This window comes from Mytilus edulis, chromosome 1 (genome assembly GCF_963676685.1).
Source record: "Mytilus edulis chromosome 1, xbMytEdul2.2, whole genome shotgun sequence".
NCBI lineage: Eukaryota > Metazoa > Mollusca > Bivalvia > Mytilida > Mytilidae > Mytilus > Mytilus edulis.
This window is the reverse complement of record NC_092344.1, coordinates 71,164,051-71,191,528: the sequence shown is the minus strand read 5'-3', so window position 1 is coordinate 71,191,528 and position 27,478 is coordinate 71,164,051. Positions and strand designations below refer to the sequence as shown.

Sequence of the window (27,478 nt, the reverse complement as noted above, 5' to 3'; positions counted from 1 at the left end):
CGTCAAAATCATTCAATCGCGTAGTGGAATTAACTATTTTTGGATTCTTATAAATTCTATATATAACTTTTGGACTAGTTTAAATCTCGGTCTATTTCTTAAATTTATTCTTACATACTTTTGATTTTTAACCCTGTATGCTAACATTCCCATGAAAATTTTAAAATTATTTGTACGCACATTGAACGACAAATTTATGTGACGTATAAAATTTTCTGACGTCAGACACTCAAATCAATAAATGTGTTCGTAGATAGTAGATGTCTTTGTGTTCTGTTAAATTGTTCCTTTTAAAATTGTTAAACGATGATGACTGATGTACCCATATTTTGACTATTATATTTATTGTGTCTGTTTATTTAACGCATCAATGTAAAAATATCGGAAATTGATGAGACTGTCATTAAAGTGAGAGGGTTAGCGCTATAGAACCAGGTTTAATCCACCATTTTCTACATTTGAAAATGCCTGTACCAAGTCAGGAATATGACAGTTTTTGTCCATTCGTTTTTGATGCGTTTTGTTATTTAATTTTGCCATGTGATTATGGACTTTCCCAATTGATCTTCCTCTAAGTTCCGTATTTTTGTGATTTAACTTTTTAATGCCAAATTAAAATATTGACCACCAATTGTACGGTCCACTGCACAAAGAAAAAGATAGTGCGAAGCTCAGGTTAAAGTTTTTGATCACGGTAGTTTTTGATGAAGTTGAAGTTCAATCAACTTGAAACTTAGTAATCATGTTTCCTATGATATGATCTTTCTAATTTAAATGCCAAATTAAAGTATTGACCCCAATTTCACGGTCCACTGAACATGTAAAGTGATAGTACGAGTGGGGCATCCGTGTGCTAGGACACGTTCTTGTTTTATTATCATTTCCAGTCGTTATTTTGTAATCACCATCAAACATTTACAACCAAACATCAAATAAAAAGAAAAAAGGTAGAAGTGGAAAGTCGCGATACTTCAATCTTACAAAAGACATAGTCGTGTTTGTTTGTATTTAATCAAGAAATCCTAATTTTAGTTTTTTTTTTCAAAGATGCAAGTCAAGAAAAATACAAGGACGGAGTAAAAGTCAACATACCTGAGCTATTCCAAAGCACCACCATCAGATGTGAAGTGCAGCTACATGGACAGTCAAGTTATTCTAAAACCATTCATATTACTGTTTTTGATGCAGGTATGACATTCCTTATTGATTTATTTTATGTTTTGTCACCAGTGACACAGTGTTTCGTTAACGTAAATAACACCTTGTGATTTTGTGTTTTCAGGCCAACGATCTAATTTCAATATGTACGTTTAAGACCGAAAACATAAAACGAGAAGATGTATTAATAACTAATAACGTTTGAAGCTTAATTAACGACAAGGATATAGAAGAATAGGCAAATCAAACTCATATCTAAGGCCGCAATATTGTAGAGATGAATTCATACTGTAACTATGGTAAAAATATCAGAAACTGGTACTGAGAAAGGTCAAGCCTACTAGTATATGCAAATAAGTTTATAATGTTGAGTTTGTGCATGTTTTCAGTATACAGGATGCGCTATGTTTTTGAAAATGCTACAGGTTGCATTTCTGTAAATATTGACAATGCAATTTCCCATACGGCTAAAATTGTACCGCTTTTACTATGAAGTTTTGAAAACTTCATAGTAGAATTGAAAGTTCATATGCACCACAATTTTTTTCAAAGGTCAAAATATAGGGCTGTGCGGCATATTTTCAACGTTTATATGTCCTGAACTTCTCAGAGTTTAAACTAACACTAATTTTCTTAACTGCCCCTACCTCGAATGAAAGGCTACCACAGATTTTAATGTAAACAATATGCACATGTATATTTACTGGTAACATTCCCAAGTTATGTCTCTATAAGATGGAACACAGAGAGCATAACTGGAAACCAGTATGTAAACAAAATTAATTTTCTATGAATATTCAAGATCTCCCAAAAAGAGGCGTGTTTTGAGAAACAGCTGTATTTACAAAGTGCAACATACAGTCAAGTTATGAATTAGAGCGATTTAAATCGACTGTACATTATACATTATGTTTTCTGCCAAAATCCCTAAATGGTTAAAGTATTCAAGGAGTCGGTGTGTTAAGTCACCAGATATATTTTCTACCGGTTTTCTAAGAGATTTTTGTTTGGTCGTAAACAAAGATAGTACGGCGTTTAAGTATCACTAGGTAATGCTCAGTTTTTTTCCTCCAACACATAAAAAGTAAAATCCCAAAAATACTGATCTCTATGGAAAATTGAATAAGAAAAAAACCCTAATTAAATGGAAAAAATCAAAAGCTCAAACACATCAACCGATGTGATAATAACTGACTCATATTCCTGACAATTATCAATACCCCCTATTTTATTATTTTTTACATTTAACTTTTATTTGGGGATTTTTTTTCTGCAATTCTTTAAGTATATAAGCATTTTGAATCTCATGACGTTTCCTCTAAACTGGAGTCACCAGTAACACAAAACAGTTTTAATCATTTAAACTTTAAAATATCTAAATAGTTTATATCATCTTTGCCTTAGGACAAACATATCGTATGTCGAAGTCATTCATTTTCAAAAACGAGTAAAATTTAAAAAAACCACACATCAAGGATATTGGACGTTTGGACAGGATTGTTGACTATCAGTTTTTCTTATTACAGATGCCGCATTCTGTGCACCTGAAACAGACACATACACTTTTGGTACACACAATTTGACTTGGAACGCGACAAATACAGGTCAAACAGCATACTCGTCATGTCCTGAAGGATTTGATGGTAGGATAAACATAACCCTTTTAATAAAACATCGTTTCTGACACTTGAGTGCAAAAGATTCTCCAATGACGCCATTATGACAATAAACGTGTGGCGAAAATTAGCATTTTAACAAAAGGCCATTTATTCATTCGTAAAGGTTAATGACAATGTAAGTGAGCCGATTCTATACCCAGAAAAATAATCAGCACTCATTTTAACATCTTTGTTACATACAATTTACAGCAAATGATTTTGTTTTGGAAAATCATGACTCCTATTTAAAAAAAAATCAAGTAAATTATCTGAAAATGATGCTATTTAAACAGAATTTACAGTTGACAAGTGAATTTAAAGCATAGGAAGCATTTAACCAAATATGTAATAAAAATTCAAATACAAGAAAGGCATGCATATGGTAATGTCTATTCATATCTGTCTGTAAATACCGTGATTGTGGTAATATGATGTGTTTATTCAGCAGGCCATTTTTTCCAATTTTTATATTACTATTCTACTTGCATTTGAAATTAATAATATAAATCAACAACCACGCTGTGTTTTGTTTGCCTTTGTAATTTGATGTCTCGTTGTCAAATTTCCCTATTATCATTTAGTGTTAATTACATATCGTATTTTTATGTTTTGACATAATAGTAAAATATGTCCGGTGCGCATGCTGTAATTGTATGTTTCTACTTTTTAATTACCTTGTTCAAAATTTTGTTTATTATTTTTGAATAGCCTTCAACTTTTTGATTGGTAAATATCTTATTAGCATGCACTTTTATCTTCTACTTTGATGTAGTTTTCTAAGTCTGTATGAACACACGAAGACGAACAGACACAAATAAACAAATACATGCATACTCACTGAATTATATATATATATATCCCTGTAAGACTAGCTTAGTAAGGTGCATTTTTTTGTAGGAATGGTCTCACGGAAATGTAAATTGAAAGACAATTTCGGATCGTGGGAAAAATCAAATGTAACTGACTGTACTAGACGCATTTTCAGGATCCTAATAAACCAGGTAAGTTTAAAATATCTAACTAGGCTTGTAGAAATGAAACGTATGACCGCGCTTGCAAAAACGTAAACTTGGTCTTTAGCTCATCAGAATAGACTCACATACTAAAAATCAGCTCAATATGTGAAGGGCTTTAGAAAATATGTTAGTCTTACTACTGTACATTTCATGAAACGAAAGACCAAAAACAGTTATTTTTACGACAATCAGAGCAGAAGAACCAAACATAAAGTCTATATGTAACTCTTTATAGTAAACACACTTACTGAAGATCAGCACAATATGTGTTTCATGAACTGGATAAACAGATGAACAGAATGGCGGAATAAAGGAATAGTTGAATGATAGAATGACAAAATGAGGGAATGATAGAATGAGGAAATGACAGAATGATGAAAAAGTATAACAATATATGGCAAACAAGGCCATGGCAAAAATAAAAAAACAAAAACAAAAACAAAGCATACAAAAACGACAGGGAAAAATAAAAAAAAAACAACAATAAAGTAGAACGATCCCCATCAAAGCCGCGGGTAATTTCAGGTGCTCCGTTAGCAAATCCTACTTCACAGGTGGCACCTGCTCAAGTAGGTGCACACCTGATGATTAGTATAATTTGATAAGCCACTTTCATAGAAATGAGGTAGGAAAAGTGATTATGACAATTAGAAAATGCATGCTGCCAACCAGTTGATGGCGTCCGTAAGGCTTTGAAGGGATAATTACAACTTCACCGCTTAAAATTCTTGTTTCAAGAGCTCCATGTTAGCAGCAACTTTCAAACGAAATTACAACAAAACACACACAAGGTTGCGTTATATTTCTTTATATTCTTCTCTTCTTCCTTGTAGTTGCTTAATTATTATTATTAAATGAAAAATGGAAATAAATATAAACAGAAAAATATTACGAAGTATTCATACCATATATCAAGCGAAGTAAGAGAGTTCATGAATTATATAAAAAAAAAAACTCAAGAAAAAACAAAATACACAAACTAAAAAGATAAACCAACTTCCTTCCCCAACAAAACAGCCTAAAAATAATAAAATTAAGTACCAGAAATATAGGATACATCGTATAGTAACTCATTGAATTGGTTCTGATCATGAACATGACGTACAATTGACTGTTTTTTTTTTCTATGCTCAACTCTATCATTTATATTTGGAGCAATGTCTGGTTTATCAAACTGACACTACGTTATAATTTTATTTTTTAGTTGGAACATATTAATGATGGATTTCAAAGTTTGACAGTCGAAGAGATCCTTGAAGTAGTTTCGAAAACTATACATTCTTTGAACAACCAGTCTTCGTTGATAACAGGAGATATTAACAGTGGGGTAATCATCCTTGAGAAATCCACTGGTATTTTCTCTTCTCAAAACAGCAATATCACATTTGCAGAAACAGAGGTAAACATACTCTTAAAGTAGTATTCAATAAATCATTTGCTGAGATGGTTATAAACACTGCATATTTAGACATATTTAAGTGTTACCTATACCTTTTATCGTTGTTTTGATTTTGCCCTTTACTTTTATAAGTTTTGAGTACAGAAGTTTATAAGGGTTCATATCAACATTTACGGTCTTTTACTTATAATAGATATAGAAAGGTGTGGTGTGAGTGCCAATGAGACAACTCTCCATCCATTTAACAATTTATAAAAGTAAACCATTATAGGTCAATGTACGGCCTTCAACACGGAGCATTGGCTCACACCTAACAAATGCTATAAAGGGCCCCAAAATTACTAGTGTAAAACCATTCAAACGGGAAAACCAACGGTCTAATCTATATAAAAAACGAGAACCGAGAAACACTTATAAATTACATAAACAAACGACCACTACTGTACATCAGATTCCTGACTTAGAACAGGTGCAAACATTTGCAGCGGGATTAAACGTTTTAATGCTACCAAAACTTCTCTCTTTTTCTGAAACAATAGCATAACATCACAACATAGAAAACCACACGATAAAATATCAATTGGAAGGCTTAACTTAATTAAAAAAAACAACGTAAACTAACACACTATGAACGAATAAATTTGATCTGCAATACCTGAATGCAAATGCACGGTTAATAAAATATTAGGGACAAACATTCAAGGCTAAAAAGCAAACAAACAAGTCAAAACAAAGCCATGGCAAGACACCGACGCGAAATATTTAAATTTTTTATATATATAAGCATTGAAATATTTATATAAGCATTGAATAAAAAACAATTTTTAGTTTACTACATGTGTTTAGTAAGTTTGACTGTGTTCATTTATTCGGTATGTATTTTTCACGACTATGATTATAATGTGTATAAAAAAACAATTAACAAAATACCTGTATAAATTTTAAGTTGAAATATTTTTGTAATTCTTGTACATATTTCACGAAAAAAAAGACGAATCCGATAAAGTGTAAAATGTGGTAATGCTTTTTAAATGTATGGTCTTTCTATGTTAGCTTATTGGTTTCTATTAAAATATAAAAACAATTAAATATTAATGACAATATATTTACGCCAATTATTTTTGCAATTAACATATAGGGTACAACCGGGGATGTTCGGACACCTTTATAGAAACAGGCTCCGAAAGTGGTTTTCCGTTGTCAGAATGTGTAAATTTTTTTATCCCATTTTTGTGGGCATATTATAGTTATGATTTATTCCTCTTTTGTTATAATATCACTTATCAACAGTTAAAAAAATGCATATCCACGGGTAAAACCACCTGTGGGGAACTTCGGACAGTTTCGGGTATGTTCGGACATTGTTTCGGGTAAGTTCGGACGATAATGACATTGCTATGTCAGCCCGTTGGTTTATAGAATGTTAGGAATTTTAACGATCTTATTATGCTTATATTATAGTTTTGGAACAATGTGTCAATAGTGTATATCAGTTATTCAGGCAACTAAAATATTATATTGAATATACTTAGCTGCTGCTCTTTGACATCTGACGTGAAATATCATTGGTATTGTTGATGCATTTCGTAATTTTTTACTGAATAATTCCTGTTGTTGGTAGGCACTGGCTACGGTTACATTGAAATGTAACAATTATTAAAATAAAAATATTGTTACATCGGGGACTAATTGCCGGAATGCAGGCATGGTATGGAACTGATTAATTACGGAATAAACAATAAAATTGAGGGGGGAGGATCTTATTCGGGACTCTGGGATCGGGTGTTTTTAAGCTCGGGATTTCGGGATTGACCATTTCAGGATATCGGTTTTAAATTTATTTAAAGTTGGGATTCCGGGATCAGGACCCCTCCTACCCTCCCTCAATATTTGGGTCAACGATTGGTTGTCTACTCTCAAACAGTGATATATTTAATATATATACATCTTCATGCCTTATATATCATGTACTGTAGTACGCCGCTAGATTAAAACTGACGTGGAAAGGTAACACACGGCCAGCGAAAGCTCTTTTTTTGAGAGCCCAGGTGGTCGTGTGGTCTAGCGGGACGGCTGCAGTGCAGGCGATTTGGTGTCACGATATCACAGTAGCATGGGTTCGAATCCCGGCGAGGGAAGAACCAAAAATTTGCGAAAGCAAATTTACAGATCTAACATTGTTGGGTTGATGTTTAGACGAGTTGAATATATATATATATATATATATATATATATATATAAATATTTCAGATTTTAAAGTAATTAATGTAATACTGCAGCTTACATATTGACATTAAGCACACTTTTATCGTCAAGAATGTCCAATGTAAACAGTGTACAGTGATATTGGTGGAAGATATTTTTATTTATGTTGTGAACTCCATTACTCAGAAGAGGTGTGTCTACATTGGCAGAATATATACAATGTATTACAGATTACAGTTTATACTGTGTGTTGTTGTTACAGGAAAGACTTCAATGTACGATTGAACTATTATATATATGTATATAAATAAAACCTTTAATGTAACATCTACTATGTTGAATACATTTTTTTAAACTTTGTATTTTCAATGACAGTTCCTACAAATCCAGTAAGCATTTTGGAGCATGTTTCTGTCCTGTGCATTTTTTGGTGAACCCACTCCAAGCAGCCAATCTTAAACCATGTGATTGATTGATTTTTGTTGCTTAACGTCCAGTGGCAAATAAACCATTTGTATAACTGTATAAACATTTTGTCTTGGTATTGTTTAAGTTTCGATACAAACGCATCTCAGATTTTATATTTTCCACTAAAAACAAATTGTGTAATATGGAAAATCTTCCTTTGGTCCATTGTTCAAAGTATAATGACAGTAATAACTGTATGTATGCAATTATATACTGGTACTTAGAAGCGAATATTTTTCTCAGTTCTTGACAACAAACAATTGAACTCAGTGGCGAATCCAGAATGTTTGCCTAAGAGGGGGACCACTCCCATCACGCTTCAGTGATTCCCAATATAACCAACCAATATTTTACAAAAAATGGGGGCCCTGGCTACCTGGGCCCCCCTAAATCCGCCTCTGGATCTATATTTGTTTTCGCTTTGGCACTACTAAACTGTAGCAGTTACGGTGACCTATAGTTGTTAATGTCTGTGTCATTTTGGTCTTTTGTGGATAGTTGTCTCATTGGCAATCATACCACATCTTCTTTTTTATATATGTAGTAGCTGTACCTTTCAGAATATCAAAACAATTTAAATCAATTAATACTATCATCATATTTCATTAATACAAATATTATGATCTAATACATATTCGTTTAGAAACAAAACTATAGGAGGTTCAAGTTTAATAAATATAGCGTGTCTATTTTAGTATGTATTCATCTCCAATATTGTTTGTCGTCATGCATATATATTTATATATATATATATATATATATATATATGACACTAATACCATTACCATGATTACGATCTGGTTAAAATGATTGATGTGCAAATAAATTTGGAAAAGTCATTGGTTCAGGTATGTAACTGTTAAATTATTTCTTTTTCTCCTTCTTAACCTTTAAGTTGTTACACTTCTCATCCTTCTTTGCTTTCAATTTCTTACACTTATCGTCCTTTTCCTGCTTAGCCTTGCGTTTTTCATTTAGTATTTGTGGACTCGTTAACAGTCTATGGGAAGTTAACCTTCTGCTGTTTTTCTTAGGTGGTTTTGGAATTATAGGCGGCAATTTGAAAATATTCTCCAACTCTGAATTCCATTGAGAAGACCATCCAGTGATATCTTGATGAAGTGATGATTCCACGGTTTCTCCTGCAGTGATTTCCATGTTACCAGCATTAAGTGCTGCCAAAATATTTGCAGCATCTAAATCCGATAAGCTTTGTGAGATCATTGGGTCATTTGATGTGTTCAAAATAGAATTATTAGGGCTTTTGAAATCAACTGTGTATTCACCATCTTGGCCTTGATTTTCTGCCACTGTATGCACGGAGCTTGGGACCGCTGACCTGTGAAGTTCAACAACAACTTCTAAGTTTTGCTGAACATTTTCTGGTTGAGCAATGGGCGTCACATCTGTGGGCAGTGACACAACTGGAATAGGGTTGTTTGGAACACTTTGTATGTTGGCCAAAACCCATTGAAGAGGGTGTTCATCAGTTTTGGATTGGCCATTATTGTTTCGGTCAAATGCATCGGAAGGGCTGAAAGCTTCTTTAGGAATTGCTAAAGGATTCCAGTGGTATATTCCTGTAGATTCAAACCCTGATACTATGTTTACCCTTGTGAAGGCCTTCTCGTATGCCTGTCGTATCAATTTCGGGGCTGATTCATTGTTGACTATGTTGTTGGGGTCAGATGACATGTATTCGGTACATAAGTATCCATATTCCTTCATTAAAGGTCCAAACATTGTTCTGTCAAGAGGACACAAGTAAATTCAAATAAAAAACAAAACAAAAAACAAACGAGGCAGCATAATGTCATTTGTTTATAATTAGCAGATATAAGATGATAGTTGTTTCAAACCTCACAGATAAATATGAAAACAATGTTTATGTTATTACAGGTATCAACTTTTCTTAAATATCAATTTAAATATGTCTTAACGTAAAGTAAAAAGAAAATGTTTGCTTTTGTAAATATGTGTGCCTTACTGCATCTCCTACTATGTTACTGCATTAACTCCAGGCCCGCAACACTTGATAGAGAATTATTAATTAAAAAGAGAAACATTTAGTGAAGGGGGAGTCTTCAGTTTATATGTTAAATTATGTATACCAGTGTGTATGTAAATCATCTGAACGATTGTAGATGTAAATGATGTAAACGATATATATGTCTTCAAATTACACTATTCAAATACGTTTATTTGTTTGTACTTTTTCATCCTGGCAGGTAACAATATGTATTTAGCAATACCTCTTGAAAGGTAAGACGGTTCTTACATATTAATATACAGAATTAAATTAATCAAAAATCATGGGATTTTCATTATTTTCAGGCTTACCTGTCAGCTACAAATACATTATTGTCCAGTGATACGGCAACAGATTTGTGGCAAGAGGTATCTATTAAAAATATTGAGATGGTCTAGTATCATTACGAACTGCGTTATACTACTGTTGCTTTTATTTATCTATATCATCATGTATTGGATAACTAAGACATGATCACTTTATTAGAATCGACTGATTGAAAATAATCAGAAAGCTGAGACAACTTAAAGTCATATGAAACGAGTGACTGGTGAAAAATAATGTTTATCCAATTCTTGAACCCATGCATGTATATATCATAAACTTAAACTTCTGTGCACGATTTTATCTTTTTTACGCAAATATATCGTATAATCGTCAATTAATTTTTTTTCTCTGTCTATTACGAGGTGAAAATGGCAGCTACTTAATTGTCGTGTTTTGAAGCCGTAGTTTACCGATTGCCACCTTATAGTAAACAATCAACAATAAAGCATGGATATTGAACACGTGTTTAACATGTACAATCAGATAATTTTTTATTTTAATGACAGACATGCGTATTGCGATCACCGGATTTTTTTTACGAAAAGGGTCACGCTAAGGTCACTTTGCATACGGAAAATATGTCGGCGAATTACTTCCTGGAGCAAGCAATTAAAAAAAGTAAACTTCTTCTAAATGTGGACAAATTAAAGAATTTTCTTCAGAAAAAAGTATATGCACATAAGTTTTATAATAAAAACTATTCATTTAGTTATAAAAAACATATGCGTTATTTTTTTTTAATTTGAGGTTTCATATAACTTTAAAACGAAAAATTAACCTTCGAAATTAAACATGAAAAATAAGGAAAAGAAACATTTTATATATAGTTAAACGTTTCATTCGTACAATGCAGACGAATAAGGTTTTCAGAAGATACAATGGGGCCAATATAAAAACACCAAGTACACACAACTGTAGATCAATACATCCACAACAATCGGCTCTTGGTCACCACAGTATTTTGATTGATTGATTGATTGTTGGTTGCTTAACGTCCAGTGGCAAATATTTCATGCATATTCAGGACGATCCCCGTATTTAAAGTTCTATTTAAAAAATAGTTGTCATATTTTATGGCCGATAGATACATATAACTAACTGATGGTCAACTGCTTATGTTTTGGCTGTTTCTGTTTCTGTTTCTTTTTCTGTTAATTGTTAAATGTTTCATCTGAAAAAAAATTATGATAAATATACCTACTTAAAGTGACCTCATATCGTTGACAAACTCTTGGTATTGTATGAAATACTGAGGATTTTCTACCATTAGAGGTTGCATTTCTGTAAACATTGACTATGCAATTTCCAATAGGAACTCCTTTTACGGCTTAAACTATACCACTTTTACTATGAAGTTTTGAAAAAATCTTATCCTAGAATTGAAATTTCATATGCACCACAACTTTTTTCAAAGGTCAAAATATAGGGCTGTGCGGCATATTTTCAACGTTTATATGCCCTGAACTTCTCAGAGTTTAAACTAACACTAATTTTCTTAACTAGCCCTACCTCGAATGAAAGGTTACCACAAATTGCAATGTAAACAATATGCACATGTAAATTTACTGGTAACATTCCCAAGTTATGTCTCTGTGAGATGGAACACAGAGAGCATAACTGGGAACCAGTATGTATACAAAATTAATTTTCTATGAATACTCAAGTTCTCCCCAAAAGAGGCGTGTTTTGAGAAACAGCTGTATTTACAAAGTACAACCTATGGATAGACTACTGTGGATTCATTAATATTCGTGGGATACCAATTTTCGTTGATTTCGTTGTTACAGGCAAACACCACGAAATAAAATATTCACCGAATGACAAATTTTACTTAGGCTTGTACATGTATGCAGACTTCGGCAAAACCACGAAATTAAATATCCATGAATATGTAAGTTTTCCTGAATCCACGAAAATTTGTACCTACGAAAATAATTGGATCCACAGTACCTTAATTCTATGTGGCTAAACCTTTCGGAATTTCTGGTCCTTATTGCTCTTCAACTTCATACTTTGGCCTTCTAACGTTTTTAATTCGTTTATTACTAATGCGTCTTTTTTTAAAAGACAAAACGCACAATATTTTCAATTTTTTTAAATTATCATTAGTTTTTCTAATTCAACTACTTGTAAACGATGGAACACATTATACTTCGTTATTCGTTAACGATTAAACTACCTCTTTTGCAGGTTGGAGACAATGACGCTGCGAAAGTAATGAACATAACATCAACGTTTGCTGGTGTTGCATTTGAATCACACCAAAACAATACACCACTGAAAATTTCAAAACCATCTTTGGGTAATTAAGATATTCTTATATGAATAAATGTTTGCACACGGAACCAAATTGAAAAAAAAGAAATATTGAAAACATTTTCTGTAGATTACAAGAATCATGCTTTACAAGTAATAATGGGTATTCAGTGCGATATGCTTAGGTGAATAACGAAAAGCGATAAATACAAATACCTTCATATTTTCTAAAATTATATGATTTTAATATTTACTTTGGATCTTTTATCTGTCAGATTTGTAAAAGTTAGTGACACAAAAAAAGTAAAGTTTTCAAAAACAAAGCGAACTTTGATGTGAATGTATGTTATAAATATTTAAAGAATACAAATCACTCTTCTTTCTTACAGACACGTACTCAAACGTTGCAGAGAAAACCCCGTTTTTATGTCGTAACATACTTCAAGCTACATACGTTTAAAACATTGGTTACTATAGTCGTTTGCCTTTTACATTTATCAGTTGTTTCAAACAATAAAAGTCGCTAGATATAGCGTGTTTGTGCTGATACGGCATTAATAACAACACATCAATAACAAGAGGCTGTCACAACGACAGCAAACCGGATTTATTAACATTTATTTGTGTCCTGGCAATATCACAAAAACCATTACTGATGAATGTGAAAATGAAAATCGTCAATATCAAATTTGACCTCCATTTTGTCATCAGTATCAACATATTAAAATTTGAAAAGCTTAGATTGAATGGTTCATGAGTAAATGCAACAACGTGAATGGAAACGCCATTTTACGATCTTTCAAGAACCATAACTCCTGAACGGTAAAAGTCAAAATCGTCATTATTGAACTTGACCTCTATTTTGTCATCAGTAACAACATATAAAAATTTCAAAAGCTTTGGTTGAATGGTTCATGAGAAAATGCACGGACACGACTGGAAACACCATTTTTCAATCTTTCAAGAACTATAACTCCTAAACGGTAAAAGTCAAAATCGTCATTATTGAACTTGACCTCCATTTTGTCATCAGTAACAACATATTAAAATTTGGGAAGCATTGGTAGAACAGTTCATGCGTAAATGCACGGACACGACTGGAAACTCCATTTTTCAATCTTTCAAGAACCATAACTCCTGAACGGTAAAAGTCAAAATCGCCATTATTGAACTTGACCTTGATTTAGTTGTCAGTAACAACATATTAAAATTTTAAAAGCTTTGGTTGAACGATTCCTGAGTTAATGCACGGACACGACTGGAAACTCCATTTTTCAATCTTTCAAGAACCATAACTCCTGAACGGTAAAAGTCAAAATCGTCATTATTGAACTCGACCTTTATTTAGTTGTCAGTAACAACATATTAAAATTTTAAAAGCTTTGGTTGAACGGTTCATGAGTTAATGCACAGACAACATTTGATTGCCGCCCGCCCGCCCGACCGCCGTACATCCCCAAATCAATAACCGACATTTTTGTCACAAAAATCCGGTTAAAAAGACAAACATCGTCTCAATCTTTTCGTTATAATTTTTTTAAAACGTAAGGAATAATTTGCCATTTTTGTATTTTTCAGATGTAGTAATAGACCAACACAGCGAAGGAGATATCACTTTCCATGCGTTTGATCAACCAAATGGCACATACGATCGTCTTTTATTACCAAAGGAGAGTTTGAGAGGTAAATGTTTTTGATTATATTCTGTCGTAGAGTAATGTCGGATTACACATACCTGCATCTTTAATAACATTAAAAAAAATCAAGGTAATCTATACCTGTCCGTCCAATCTTAATCAAGATTTCAAGATTTTTCAAGATTTTATTCATAACCTCAGACACATACTTGTGTACAAGAGGACAATATATACAAACATATTAAGATAATACATAGCGAGACAGGACAAACGAAACACAAATACATAGTATATTTTAAAAGACAATTGGTATAATTAGATAAAGTATTTTATGATTTTCTTCACAAAAATTGATAAATTCCTTTGAACTTGTACGTTACAAATAGACAACAAGCCAGTGAACTTGTTCTTGCTTGGATTCATTACATAGTAATTTGGTATAAACTTTGATCTAAGAGCAGAAACATCAGCATTTTTACAGGTAAACAATATATGAAACTCATCCCCTATTCCCTCATTACATAATGTACATATTCTATTTTCCCTAGCGATCCCAGCCCATCTACCCGTCTCAATAGGTAACTTCAAATTCGAGCATCGAAGTTTAGATATGTAATATCTGTCCTTGGGTAGTAATCGCAATAGATACGGTTCCAAACCAAACTCGAGTTTGAATAAAGAATAGAATTCACCCCTAGATGCATTATGTATCTGCGAGAACCAATGCTGATAGTACTGATCTGTTAATCGCTGTTTAACCATACTTTTTAACCAATCAATATTTACAACTAATTGATCGTTCCATATAAAACTTAGACCTGTATCATCAAATATAGATTTTACATATTGAATCCATTTAAATTTGGTAGGATTATTTTCATGTAGCTTAATCATAAGTCTTAGAAGGATATTTGACAGTTTGCTCTCTGTTTTAATAGTTCTGCACCAAAATGATGCCATCCTAAGTTTTATAGTGATATCTAACGGAACCCGCCCTAATTCCCCGTAAACCATAAAATTTGGTGTACTGTTCCGAACACCAAGAATATTTTTACAAAATTGCAAATGCATTTTCTCAATATTCTGTTTATTTTCAAAACCCCAAACCTCTGATGAATATAATAATATAGGTGCGATTACAGCATCAAAGAGTTGTAACTGAATATCAATAGGCAATGATATATGTTTTATCTTCCTGTAGAGAGCAAACATTGCTTTTTGTGCTTGATCAAAAATCCTTTTTCTAGCAGTACAAAAATTACCGTTATAATTAAAAGTTATTCCTAAATAATTGTAAGAATCTACAACTTCTATAGCATTACCATATATATGAAAATCAAAGTTGTCTCGTACCTTTTTTTTACTAAACACAATAATTTTTGTTTTATCTATATTTACTTCGAGTTTCCATATGTTACAATATTGTTCAAAAACATCGAGTGCATGTTGTAGTTCTTCCTTACTATCAGACATAATAACAGTGTCATCTGCGTACAGAATTACAAAGATTTTAACTAATACGTGTAACAACTCTTCACAGTTTTTAGAAATATATTCTAAATCTTTAACATCGTTTTCCACAAAAAAGTTTTCTAAATCATTTAAAAATACTGAAAACAAAAACGGTGATAAATTTTCACCCTGCCTAACACCAACACCACAGTTGAAGAAAGTTGAACTTTGGTTACCATATCGAACACATGTCTTTATATTTTGATACATATTATAAATAACTGTAAAAATTTTCCAAGTAATGTGAGATTTTTGTAACTTTTGCCATAACCCTGTTCTCCAAATAGTGTCAAATGCTCTCTTAAAATCCACAAATGTGCAAAATAATTTTTTGCCCATTGAAAAAAATATAGATAAAATTGAATGCAACACAAAAATATTATCGGTAGTTGAAAATCCCTTTCTAAATCCAGCCTGAGATTCTGATATAAGTTCAACTTCATCTGAGAAACTATTTAATCTCTCATTTATTATTGATGAAAAAGTCTTTCCTAAACAAGAGTTTAATGTTACACCTCTATAATTTGCAGGGTCTGCTTTTGAACCTTTATTCTTAAAAATAGGAATCATAATACCAAGAGACCATAACTCTGGAACTATTCCTGTATCTAATACTAAATTAAAAAGTTTAACATACATTGGCATAAGATCATGTACAGTACATTTTATATATTCATTTATTATTTTGTCACATCCACTAGCTTTATCGTTTTTTAAGTTTTTTACACTTTTTAAAATCTCATCTTCGGTTACAGTACCATTCAATAAGTTATACAATTCATCTGATAAATTATGTACATCAAAATTAACTTCTGGTTCCTCAGTATTTGAGTCACATCTATTCATATCTTTGAAATAGTCATAGAGAGCTTCAATCGAAATTTCAGGGTCTACGCCTTTTTTTTTATTTGACCCAATACTATTCAAAATGTTCCAAAACTTTTTACTATCTGATTTTTTGGTCTGGCGTAATTTATTTCCAATATTTCTTTGGTACAGTTCATTTGCTTTAGAAATTTCAATTTTGTAGCTTTTGCTTGCATTTTTCATATGTTTTCGATTATCAGCATTTTTTATAAAACTGTACCTTTTCCGCGCTTTGTGAAATTTTTTTCTACTATCAAAACATTGCTTGTTAAACCAAGGTTTATTGTCGCTTTTTGGTTTGCGATTTTTAAACGGCTTGTATTTACCAAAAGTTTTTGTAGCAACTGATTGAAAAAAGTTACTAATTCTCTCTACAACTTTGTTCATCTCATTTTGATGAATCCCTTGTTGTACCTCTAAATTATCTAATTCTAACAGTAGTTGTTCTAACTGACAATCATGATCACTTTTAACATTATCTAAAAATTCTGAACACTTTTCTTTTCTCCACTTGACATATTTTTCACTACAAAATTGTGATAGTTCGTCATTACTATTATATAAAATCACTGGAGCTTGAATAACTACATGTAATTGACAATGAACATCTGAGACCAATGGATCAAATTCCATAATATCGAACTCTTTAACAACTGGAAATAAATTAGATGACAATAATAAATAGTCAATAACACTTGTATCATTACAAGTTTTTTTACCAATACCTTTATCATTACCTACTCTTGAGTTTGCTATATACATGTTATTTCTTTTACATACATTTAAAAGTTTGTGTCCGTAATTATTTGGTGCACAATTACAACTTGTAACTCTGTGTAATGGAATACTGTTTCTAGGTAAATTTTCGTAGTCAAACATATACGAAAGTATATCCTCGTCTGAGTTAAATTCAAAAATATCAACCAGATTCTCGTCCGGTATAATATAGTCTGGTAAACTACCAGTTTTGGCATTAAAATCACCAAAAATAATACAATTTAGACTCTCTATGTTTTTTATATTAAGCATCTCATTTTCTACCTCATCGAATGATTCACTTGTTGAATATTTCGAATTCGATGGTGGAATATAAACACAACCTAGTAGACTATCAGTTTTCTGGTTTATAATAAGTTTTGAAATCTTAACCCACTGTACAAATTCACAATCTGTATTTATAAAGTTTAAATAACCTTTTAACTTATTTCTATACATTACTACAATCCCCCCTGATTTTCTTTTACATTTTTTTCTAATTTTAGAATAATACATATAGTCATCAGGTATATTTAATATATCAATGTCAGACAATTTTGTTTCTGTAAACAAACAAATATCATATTTTTTAATCATCTCTATAAATTCAGGACACACCAGTTTTTGTTTTATACCACATACGTTAAGAAAACAAATTTTTAATTCAGAAAAAATAGGATCCGCATTGTTAGTTCGATTTTCACTTGTGCTGATATCTCTTTCTGTTCCTCTTGCACAACATCCCTATGCACCAGGAAAAGGAGGAGGTGGTCTTTGCTCCATTGGTCGCTGGTTTTGGAACGGTGGTCTATGTGGCATTTGTGGTGGTGGATGCGGGAAGAATCTCTTGTTGTCGATAAACAGTTTATCATCACGTAAATGTGCAACGTGTCCTTTATGTCTTGCATCCTTCATGATCGGCACCAATTCACGTCTTCTCTGAATAACTTCCGCTGGGAATTGTTCATGGACACGAAACTGAGTGTCCCTTTCTTTAAATTTTTCTCTTGCAGCCGCCATCACCATTTCGCGGTCCTTTCTTTTTTCAAATTTGGCAACGATTCCCCTCGGACCTCTATCTCGGCGCGGTTTTAGTCTATGTACCACGTGAAACGGAATATTGTTTTCGATTCCAAGTTCATTTGTTAAAAATGTTTGAAGTTTTTCTTCCGTGTTTTCAGGTTGTTTGGTATCAGAAACATCGGGAATCCCGCGAAATATCAAATTGTCTCTCATCGATCGAGTTTGTATATCAACTATCCTGTCCCTTAATTCGTAATTTTCATTTTGAAGTTTATCATTTTCTCTTTTTATAAAATCTACATTCTGTTCAATGACCGATGATCGTATTGATGATTCCTGTATAGATGTATTGTGATTGTTAATTTGTTGTCGCATATCTGTTACGTTTCTGTCTAAATGTTCAAACCGTTGTTCCATAGCATTCATTTTCACAACAATCTCATCGAGTATGTCTAATTTCTGAAGTTTTTGTGAACAGTCTATCATAAAATTTTCAAATTTACTATACATCGAGAATTCAGTTGGTTGAGATTGTGGCGAGCTAAAGCTGAGATGAGTTTGAAGAGGTTGGTTCGCTATAAGAAAATCTGCAGGAGTTGTTGGGGGAGCCATAGGATAAGATTGATACGGGGTTCCGATTGAAGTTTGACCGTATGTGTTTAAATGGTTTAAATTACTCGGGTTACCATATAATATGTTGTGAGATGTACTTAAGTGATCTGCCACTGGAGTATATGGTGTATATGGTGTATTGCGGTTAACACTTTGTACTTTGTTTACATTGGCGTCCATTTTTGTTGTTTTTGATTGTGGCGGTGTCTTACTTGAACTTCGTTTCCTTTTTTTCTCATTCGGTACTTTTTTCTGTACTTTTCCTTTTCCCTTTTTTGATCCCATTGTTGATCAAGGACATAATGTTCGACATGATATATCACAAAAATCCAATATACATATTCCACAAAACATATAACTAATAACTTTTTTGTGGGAGCTCCGAAGCCCTGTCTGTCCTGTCCGCCATTTTATTTATCAGAATTTTTCATGATTAATTGTCCTTAGTAATGTTTTATGTAAAATTCATCTAAAAAATATGTATTCGAGCTTTGAAACAACATATTGCACATTTCCCCCCCAAAAATGATATAAATACCAAGTATTTTTAAAAAGTACAATGAGCCACTAGCATATACTAATTGGAGAATCAACTTACATAGAGAAGCACATGATCATTTCTTATCTAAACAAATATAATACAAGTCAATGTAGATCAAATATCTGTTGTTTGAGTCTAAACAAGTATTTACATTATGTATTTTCAGAAAGAGCAAATACCACAGGGTACATTGCAATCCATTATAGTACAATAGCTAAATTCTTACCTAGAAAAACAAGGTAGTTTATTTATATTAAAAATAATATATATATATATGTTAACGCATACTTCATCGTTTATTTAAATGTTTTTGGTATAACTTGTTTTGGAATTTGAAAAAAGTTCATGTTTTCCTGTACTGTATTCAATGTTGCTGTATGCAATATTTGATGAATACAGCAACTGATGTAAGTATAAAGCTGACTAGAACTTTTTTGGTTATCTGTTATACTTCCTTGTTTTGGGAAGAGCATTTCCTAAACAGATAACCACTTTACGTTCTGTAATGCATGGTAATCTATTAAAAAAGGACGGAAAGTAATACCTTTTGAAATAATATATAATATTCAATATATAATGTTACTTAATCACGAAAAGGTTTTAACAATTTCTTATTGAAAATTAAGTTAACCAAAATACCGAACTCCAACTAAAATTCAAAACGGAAAATCTTTTATTACATGGCAAAAGATAAATACATAAACACATGGGAGATACCAAAACCGTGTTGATAGCTAATTCAACTCAACTTTACAAATAATGCATGATTGTCTAGACGTTTATATAGCTTTTAGGTACTTGACGTTGCTTATTATCTTAATTTTGTGTCAAAATGTTCATTTTATAGGACTATAACAGTTGTTTTAATTCGTTTCGATGATTTAAAAAAAAATAATAAAAAAGGATGAGACGTTTTTGACATAAACTTGTTTCGTCATCTTTCTGCTCAGATATGATATTTGCGGGAATTGAACCAAAAATTTCCATGGAAAGGGAAAAGAAAACATTTGTAATCGGCATTTTACTCTGTATACCTATATTTCGTATAAGCCTTTAAACTTGGAGGTTTGGTAAATAAATATACAACACAATTTTGCAGATCTAAATTGTTGAAAAATTATTTTGTTAGTAAATTATTGTTGCATCATTCAAATTGAAGTCCTCATTTTAAAATTATGTGGTGATGGCTTAATAATCTATATTTTGTTTATAGATAACTTTTTAGCATAACTTTATATTACAAAGACTTTACATGAATATACACGCTGAGATTGAGGTGAATATATATGAATGTTTGATACAATTGCAATGTAAATTTATCACTTTAATCTTAATGAGTTTAACATGAATGATATCAAAGTCGTTCCATTTACAGTGAGAAGTAACAAGTTCAATAAGTAAACAATAAAGTGATAAATGAGCGAGTTTTAACTTATTTATTAATATTTTGCCGTTTTTCATTATACAGCGTAGATAATAAGAAAGTAAAAGTATTGACGTCAGTTCTGTCTCTTACTATACCAGGAATCAGCCAGACTCGTTTGAATCCCCCATTACATTTGTACTTCAAAAATAATCAGGTAATATACAAAATATCATATTTTTAAACGACCTCATATCTTATTATAGTGTTCTTTCACAAAATTTTGAATTTTTTTGAAATACTTAGGCTTTTCTACCTCAGGCATAGATTACCTTAGCTATATTTGGCAAAACTTTTAGGAATTGTTGTCCTCAATGCTCTTTAACTTCGTACTATTTGGCCTTTTAAACTTTTTTGGATTCGAGCGTCGCTGATGAGTCTTTTGTAGACGAAACGCGCGTTTGGCGTATATACAAAATTAAGTCCTGGTATCTATCATGAGTTTATTTACATGTAGTAGTATATATAAAGGAAAAAAATATATAGATTCCATGCATCCGAAACGCGTTAATGAATTAACCTTTATCTGGAACGCTCATTATATATTAAAATCCATTTAAAAAAAAAAAGAAACTTTTATACAGCATGAATGTTCCAAAAGATGCAAAGTGCTAGGATTAATAAATAACGAATATCCTGGAAATTATTTCCATTCTCAAATTTTCGCAGAAAGAACACATTATTTACTGTTTTATTCAATGTTGACAGCATATTTTAATTAAATTGGAAAAGAACTATGATATCAAATTCACTGTCATTTACATAAAAAATATACTCTTTTACAATGCTTGACCAATAATTTATTATAGTTTCAAAGATTTTTGTTTAATAATTGACTAATTCATTATTATAATCTTTAACTATCACATAAAATTTGTTTATTTTCTTTCAGAATCACGAAAAAGGAGTAAAATGTGCGTATTGGGATTACACGTTAGAGTAAGTCTTAGCTTTCTTAAAATGCATTTTACATGAGCCATATTAAAATCAACGATCTGTATATGACATAGAAAGAAAAGACGGAGAATATACAAAAGTTACAAACCGGAACAGGAATTTAGTATGCTTTTTCGTTTTGTTTAAAGACAACCTTGCCAAAATAAGGGAAAAAAGAATGTGTCCATAGTACACGGATGCACCACTCGCACGAACAATTTCTATGATCAGTGGATCGTGATATTGGGATCAAAACTCTAATTAAACATTAAAAGACAGAAAACGGGGGAACAAACGAACGGACGCAGACTGAAAAACTTAATGCTGAAAGGTTGAGCATAAAAATTAATTAAAAAAAAATAAAATATGAGAAATTTAACATGAACAAAATCGAGATAATTGCAGTAGAATGAATTAAGTTATAGGTTTTCCAGTTTTAGGCGGTTTGTTTTACCTCTTTGAAGTAGTTTTTGAGTTTCAATTAAAATTTTCAGTTACGATCCCTAGCATTTCCAAGATCAGTTTAAGGTTGTAAATGGAACAATGTAGTTAAGCTTAAACAAACATTTATTTAATGCTTAGCCTGGTGTCACGAAATACTTTGGGAGGGGGTGTAGTTTTTTTTATATTTACTTCAAATTACAATATGACCCCTTTCTTCAGATTGATGTTTTCCACCATTTTCTACATTTCCCCATTCGTTTCATGTATTTTGTTATTTGATTTTGCCATTTAGTTAGGGTTTTTCCATTTTGAATTTTCCTCGGAGTTCAGTATTTTTGTGATTTTACTTTTTTTGAGTTTTAATTTATAACCAACATAACCACTAAATGCTATTTCATGATTTGGTATAAATGAATGCAATTTGTTGTAAAAATGTCTTTAATCGATTTTAATATAAAAGTGGAATACAATTATTTTGAAGGAAGAATGGATTCTGGTCAGCAAACGGATTAAAAACTGTTCATAGTAATAGTACCTTTACAGAATGTACAAGTTCTCACTTGACCAACTTTGCTGTTCTGTTGAGTTTATATGAAATAGTATGTATTCATTTTTTTAAATTGAAAATAACTTGAAAACAGTTTCGCCTTTGCAAGACAATTCGTGTTGCGGTAAACCGGACGAATTGAGCAGCATCAGTACAAAGAAGGGTTGAATATCTCTCGAAAGAAGTATCGGTGCTATCGATATAACACTTGCGACGCAAAAATTGTTGACTTGATGTATTACTTATAAAAATAAGACGAGGTGGTATGATTGCAATAGAGACAACTCTCCACAAGAGACCAAACGACACAGAAAGAAACAACTGTAGGCCTTCAACAATGAGTAAAACCCATACCACATAATCAGATATTAAAGGTCTTGAAAAAAAAAGATAGAACTTTTCTTTTTAAAAAGTTTTATCATTTTATAAGCGAAAAATAAAACTCCAAACGAAGACCTGAAGAATAATAGGATGAATAAGGATCCCTATATTATATGCAAATTTGAAGTTCTAATACTCTATGCCATATTTGAGATACACAATCAATGAAAGGCAAAATATTTGTGAGATATTTAAAGCTCTTACAACTATCGAGTTTTACAAATATAATAGTGCTATATGATAAAGGCAGCGCCAGCGAATTGCGATGCAAATCATTTACCTCAATTTTTCAAGTACACGCATGGCAAAAATAGCTGATGTTTTACAAACGAAAATTGCAACATGGGTTAAGTTATATATTATTTAAGGATTAAAGAGTAACACCACTTTAGACTACTTTTCAAATTATATTTAGGTTAGTTCTATTACGTTGGTTTCTGTTTGTTTGGTACTAATTTATTAATGGATTTAAATGTCAACATTTAGATAAAGGCAACAGTAGAATACCGCTGTTCGAAACTCATAAATCGATAGAAAATAACAATTTCCAGTTACAAACTAAAACTGAGGGAAACGCATTAAATATAAGAGGAGAACAACGACATAACATTAATATGTAACGCATACAGAGACGAACTAAGCATTAGACAAAATCCGATGAGAAAAACAAATATAACATCAAAACTAAATACATGAATTTGGGATAGAAAGGTACCGTGACACGTCTTATAGTAATGTGAATTCACATTCAAATATAAGAGGACACAAACGACACAACAGAAACACAACATTAAAATGTAACACACACAGAAACGAACTATAATATAACAATGGCCATATTCCTGACTTGGTACAGGACATTAAAAAAAATTAAAAATGATGGGTTTAACCTAGTATTGTGGCATGCCAAACCTCCCGCTTTAATGACAATGTTAAATATTACATTAAAATGACAACATAACATAACAGGACTACAATGAAAATAAATAGAACATATCGGACAAAAAAAATCACACGAATAATAGTTAACAAAAGGCATTAAGTCTTCTCATTTATAATTTATTAAATCTATACCTAAAAATCCAAGAGAACTGAATTGGATATCTGTTTCATCGAATAACAACAATATGTGTGATCCAGGAACACATAATATCTAGAAATATTTCTTAACCATTCTTGTCATATATAATATGAGATATCTACGAAATATTTAGTTCAAACAACACGAATCAGGCTCTTAAGCATTTTTGGAAGGGTTAATTATCGTATATATTTTTGTTTCAGCCAGAAAATCATGATGAGGTTCTTGCCGTTATTACCCAAGTTGGTTGTTCGATATCCATTGCAGCTCTTGTCTTATTGTTAATAACATACTATATTGAGTGGAGGTAATGTTTTATTACAATAAAAGTTAACCATACTAGTATTTTTCCTGTATTTGGAGACACTAAATTGCACACACAAAATCTCGTAAAGCATTACAATTTGACATAATTGTTATTAACTATTTAGGTACTCATATGCATGTTGCTGGACTTTTAAAATAAAATTAAAAACGTTGACAATTTTGAACCGGAATTGTTACAGAAGTTGATAATTCGAACCCGAACTTATCAAGTCATCTCCCAGTTTGCTGGTTAAACGGTTAGGTGTATCAAACATAAAACACAAATGCACGATCTGATCAATCGATTTCATTTTTTTAATTATATTGATATTCTAAAATAACTGTCGGTGAGGCCTTTTTGAACTTGTTCGACGCACTCAATCGACTAAAAATTGTCATATTTAGGTACACATGTGGTATTATACAATTTTAATTTGCCTTTTAAAAAAAATGATATCAATTGAAACCGCATGCTCTCCAAATAGAGAAAGTTGTGTTATATACATTAGAGCGACATGAGCACGGTTACTTCTAGTTTCGTGACTTATGAAGTTTTCTATTACTGTTAATTTGCAGACTTCTACCATCTGACAAGTCCAAAATTCTAGTTACAATGGCTGCAGTTTTTCTCCTAGCGTATGTGGTATTTTTAGCTGGAATAGAGGGAACAGAGAATAAGGTGATTGTTAACTTCTATCGATCCATTTTTTGCAAATGACAGAAATATAAACAAATATGCAAATGGCGTGTTTATTCATTTTTGTGCCTATAATAGTATGGTGATGTTTCTTTGGCATCATCATACGGTGTTTCTATTTCACTACTCATTCACTAAGCCAATGTCTGTTGTGATGTTTTTAGATTTCAACGAATGCAATCTATGTATTACGGTTAATTAGTCAGGGATTTCGTTATCACACATTACTTAAAAAACTTTTACTCAGTTCTTCAATAGATATAAAAGATTTGTAGAAAACATTAAACAGGATAGTACACCCTCATTTTTACGGAGCTGTTGTTTACAGTGCCTGAAAATTTAGAACTGATTATTTGAATAAACTTATTCTTAATGGTTACCAATTCAGCATTGTGATGAGATCATTAGAATTTTGTTTTTTATTGGTATTAGTATTGATTCTGTAAACTGTAAATTAGAAGTAAACTAAATATTATTTTTACATACATATAAACCTTTATGTATTAAAATCAATCGACTCCTGTCCAGCACTGTTCAAGGTCAAGGTTTTGACGTCTTTACACTAAATCCATTGGATGCTGTATGTGTTCTGATTGCTAATTCACTTTTAGAAGCATGATTTTTTAAATCTATTTAGTTGTTATTGGTTTTGAACTAGATGTAAGTAACTGTGAGTACTTTAAGATCTATTCTTAATGTTATTTTGTTGATGGGAAGCACAAGTACACGGTCATGTCCACGTGCTTTTGTTATATGGATTTCTATTTGTATCCATCAGATGTTTAAGACTTTTTCTACCCATTTTGTTTGGTCTTTTTTATGTTGTACTGTTACACCACTGTCCAAGGTTACGGATCCCCCTTACATATATTGAATACTGCCATATGCTGTATGTATCTGTCAGTCCCAAGTCAGGAACCTGTAATTCAGTGGTTGTCGTTTGTTGCTGTGTTATCTATTTGTTTTTCTCGATCTTTAAATGTGCCGTTAGTTTTTCTTTTAAGGTGTTTAACATTTCTGATTTCAGGGCTTTTTAAAAATGACTATGCAGTATGTGCTCTGCTCATTGTGGAAGGGGACCTATAGCTGTTAATGTCTATATCATTAGGTCTTTTTTTAAGAGTTGTCTAATTGGCAATCATACCACATCTTATTTTTTCATGTAGATATTCAAATACTAGATGTATGTATATGCTTTGAACATAAATTTCATAGAAAAAAAACAAAAAAACAAAAAAAAAATATCATTTTGTAAGACACTTTTGTATTTTTATCTCGTTACGATCTTTGCTTTGTAAAATATATAAACTCTTGTAAAATCCTTTCAGGTTGCATGCAAGGTAGTGGCCATTGTCCTTCATTTCCTATTTTTAGTTGGTATACATATGATGGTTGCAGAAGGCATTGTGCATGGGAAAATGCTGGCCACAGTATCAACCGAACAGCGTTCAATATCACCAATTCTTATTCCAATTGGTTGGGGTGAGTAGTTGGGCTTGTTTTAAATTATGAATGTATTCCTTAAAACGTGAAATTGTTATAGCACTCTTCTTTTAATTTTATAGTAAATATATATTTTCTAAACATTAAATAACCTGCCATTTCCATATTTGAATATTTAAGATGATACAAATACGAATGAAGCATTAAAGTAAGTTGATATAACAAATCCTTGTTCAAACAGCGAAACAACAATGACCAACCAATAATGCAAACATTCTTTCTCTATCTGTTACCATATAATGAGTACTAGCCATAAGTAACACAACGTATGCTTCAGTTAAATCAGAATCTGGTGTCATCTGGCTGTTTTTTTACTTAAACTCCTACCACCAATGCAGTAGTTTACTAATATGTGAATAAAGGGAGACAACACTGATGAGTAGTTGCTGCCATAGATCAATACACAAACTGAAATTTTGAATATCGGACACTTTTAAAAAAAGTCTATACAGTATATTTTGTTTAATAATTAATTTCAAAAATATTTTAAAAGTGTAAGGAGGTGGAACACAGACATGACCCATTTTCTGCTGTTGCTTTGTTCATGTATAAAATTGCAATAAATTGTATGACATGTCTTTTCCTACAGGAATACCAGTGCTCATTGTTGCTGTATCGATGGCAATAACAAAACTAGAAGGATACGGCGATGGAAAATAGTAAGTAGCTATAAAACATATATTATGAAATGTCTTT

General features: G+C 31.7%; 1 protein-coding gene across 1 annotated transcript in view; it reads left to right on the top strand.

The window, feature by feature from the left end:
- LOC139488483 (adhesion G-protein coupled receptor D1-like) overlaps positions 1-27,478 on the top strand; it is a 55,607-nt gene that overhangs the window by 13,123 nt on the left and 15,006 nt on the right. The window contains exons 9-23 of the mRNA XM_071274161.1: positions 1,048-1,188; positions 2,685-2,801; positions 3,714-3,817; positions 5,037-5,231; positions 10,239-10,301; positions 12,451-12,562; positions 14,095-14,199; positions 19,631-19,703; positions 20,933-21,044; positions 21,780-21,826; positions 22,749-22,866; positions 24,480-24,583; positions 25,159-25,261; positions 26,608-26,761; positions 27,372-27,441. Coding sequence (XP_071130262.1) covers positions 1,048-1,188; positions 2,685-2,801; positions 3,714-3,817; positions 5,037-5,231; positions 10,239-10,301; positions 12,451-12,562; positions 14,095-14,199; positions 19,631-19,703; positions 20,933-21,044; positions 21,780-21,826; positions 22,749-22,866; positions 24,480-24,583; positions 25,159-25,261; positions 26,608-26,761; positions 27,372-27,441 — 1,618 coding nt within the window. The remainder of the gene's footprint in view (positions 1-1,047; positions 1,189-2,684; positions 2,802-3,713; positions 3,818-5,036; positions 5,232-10,238; positions 10,302-12,450; positions 12,563-14,094; positions 14,200-19,630; positions 19,704-20,932; positions 21,045-21,779; positions 21,827-22,748; positions 22,867-24,479; positions 24,584-25,158; positions 25,262-26,607; positions 26,762-27,371; positions 27,442-27,478) is intronic.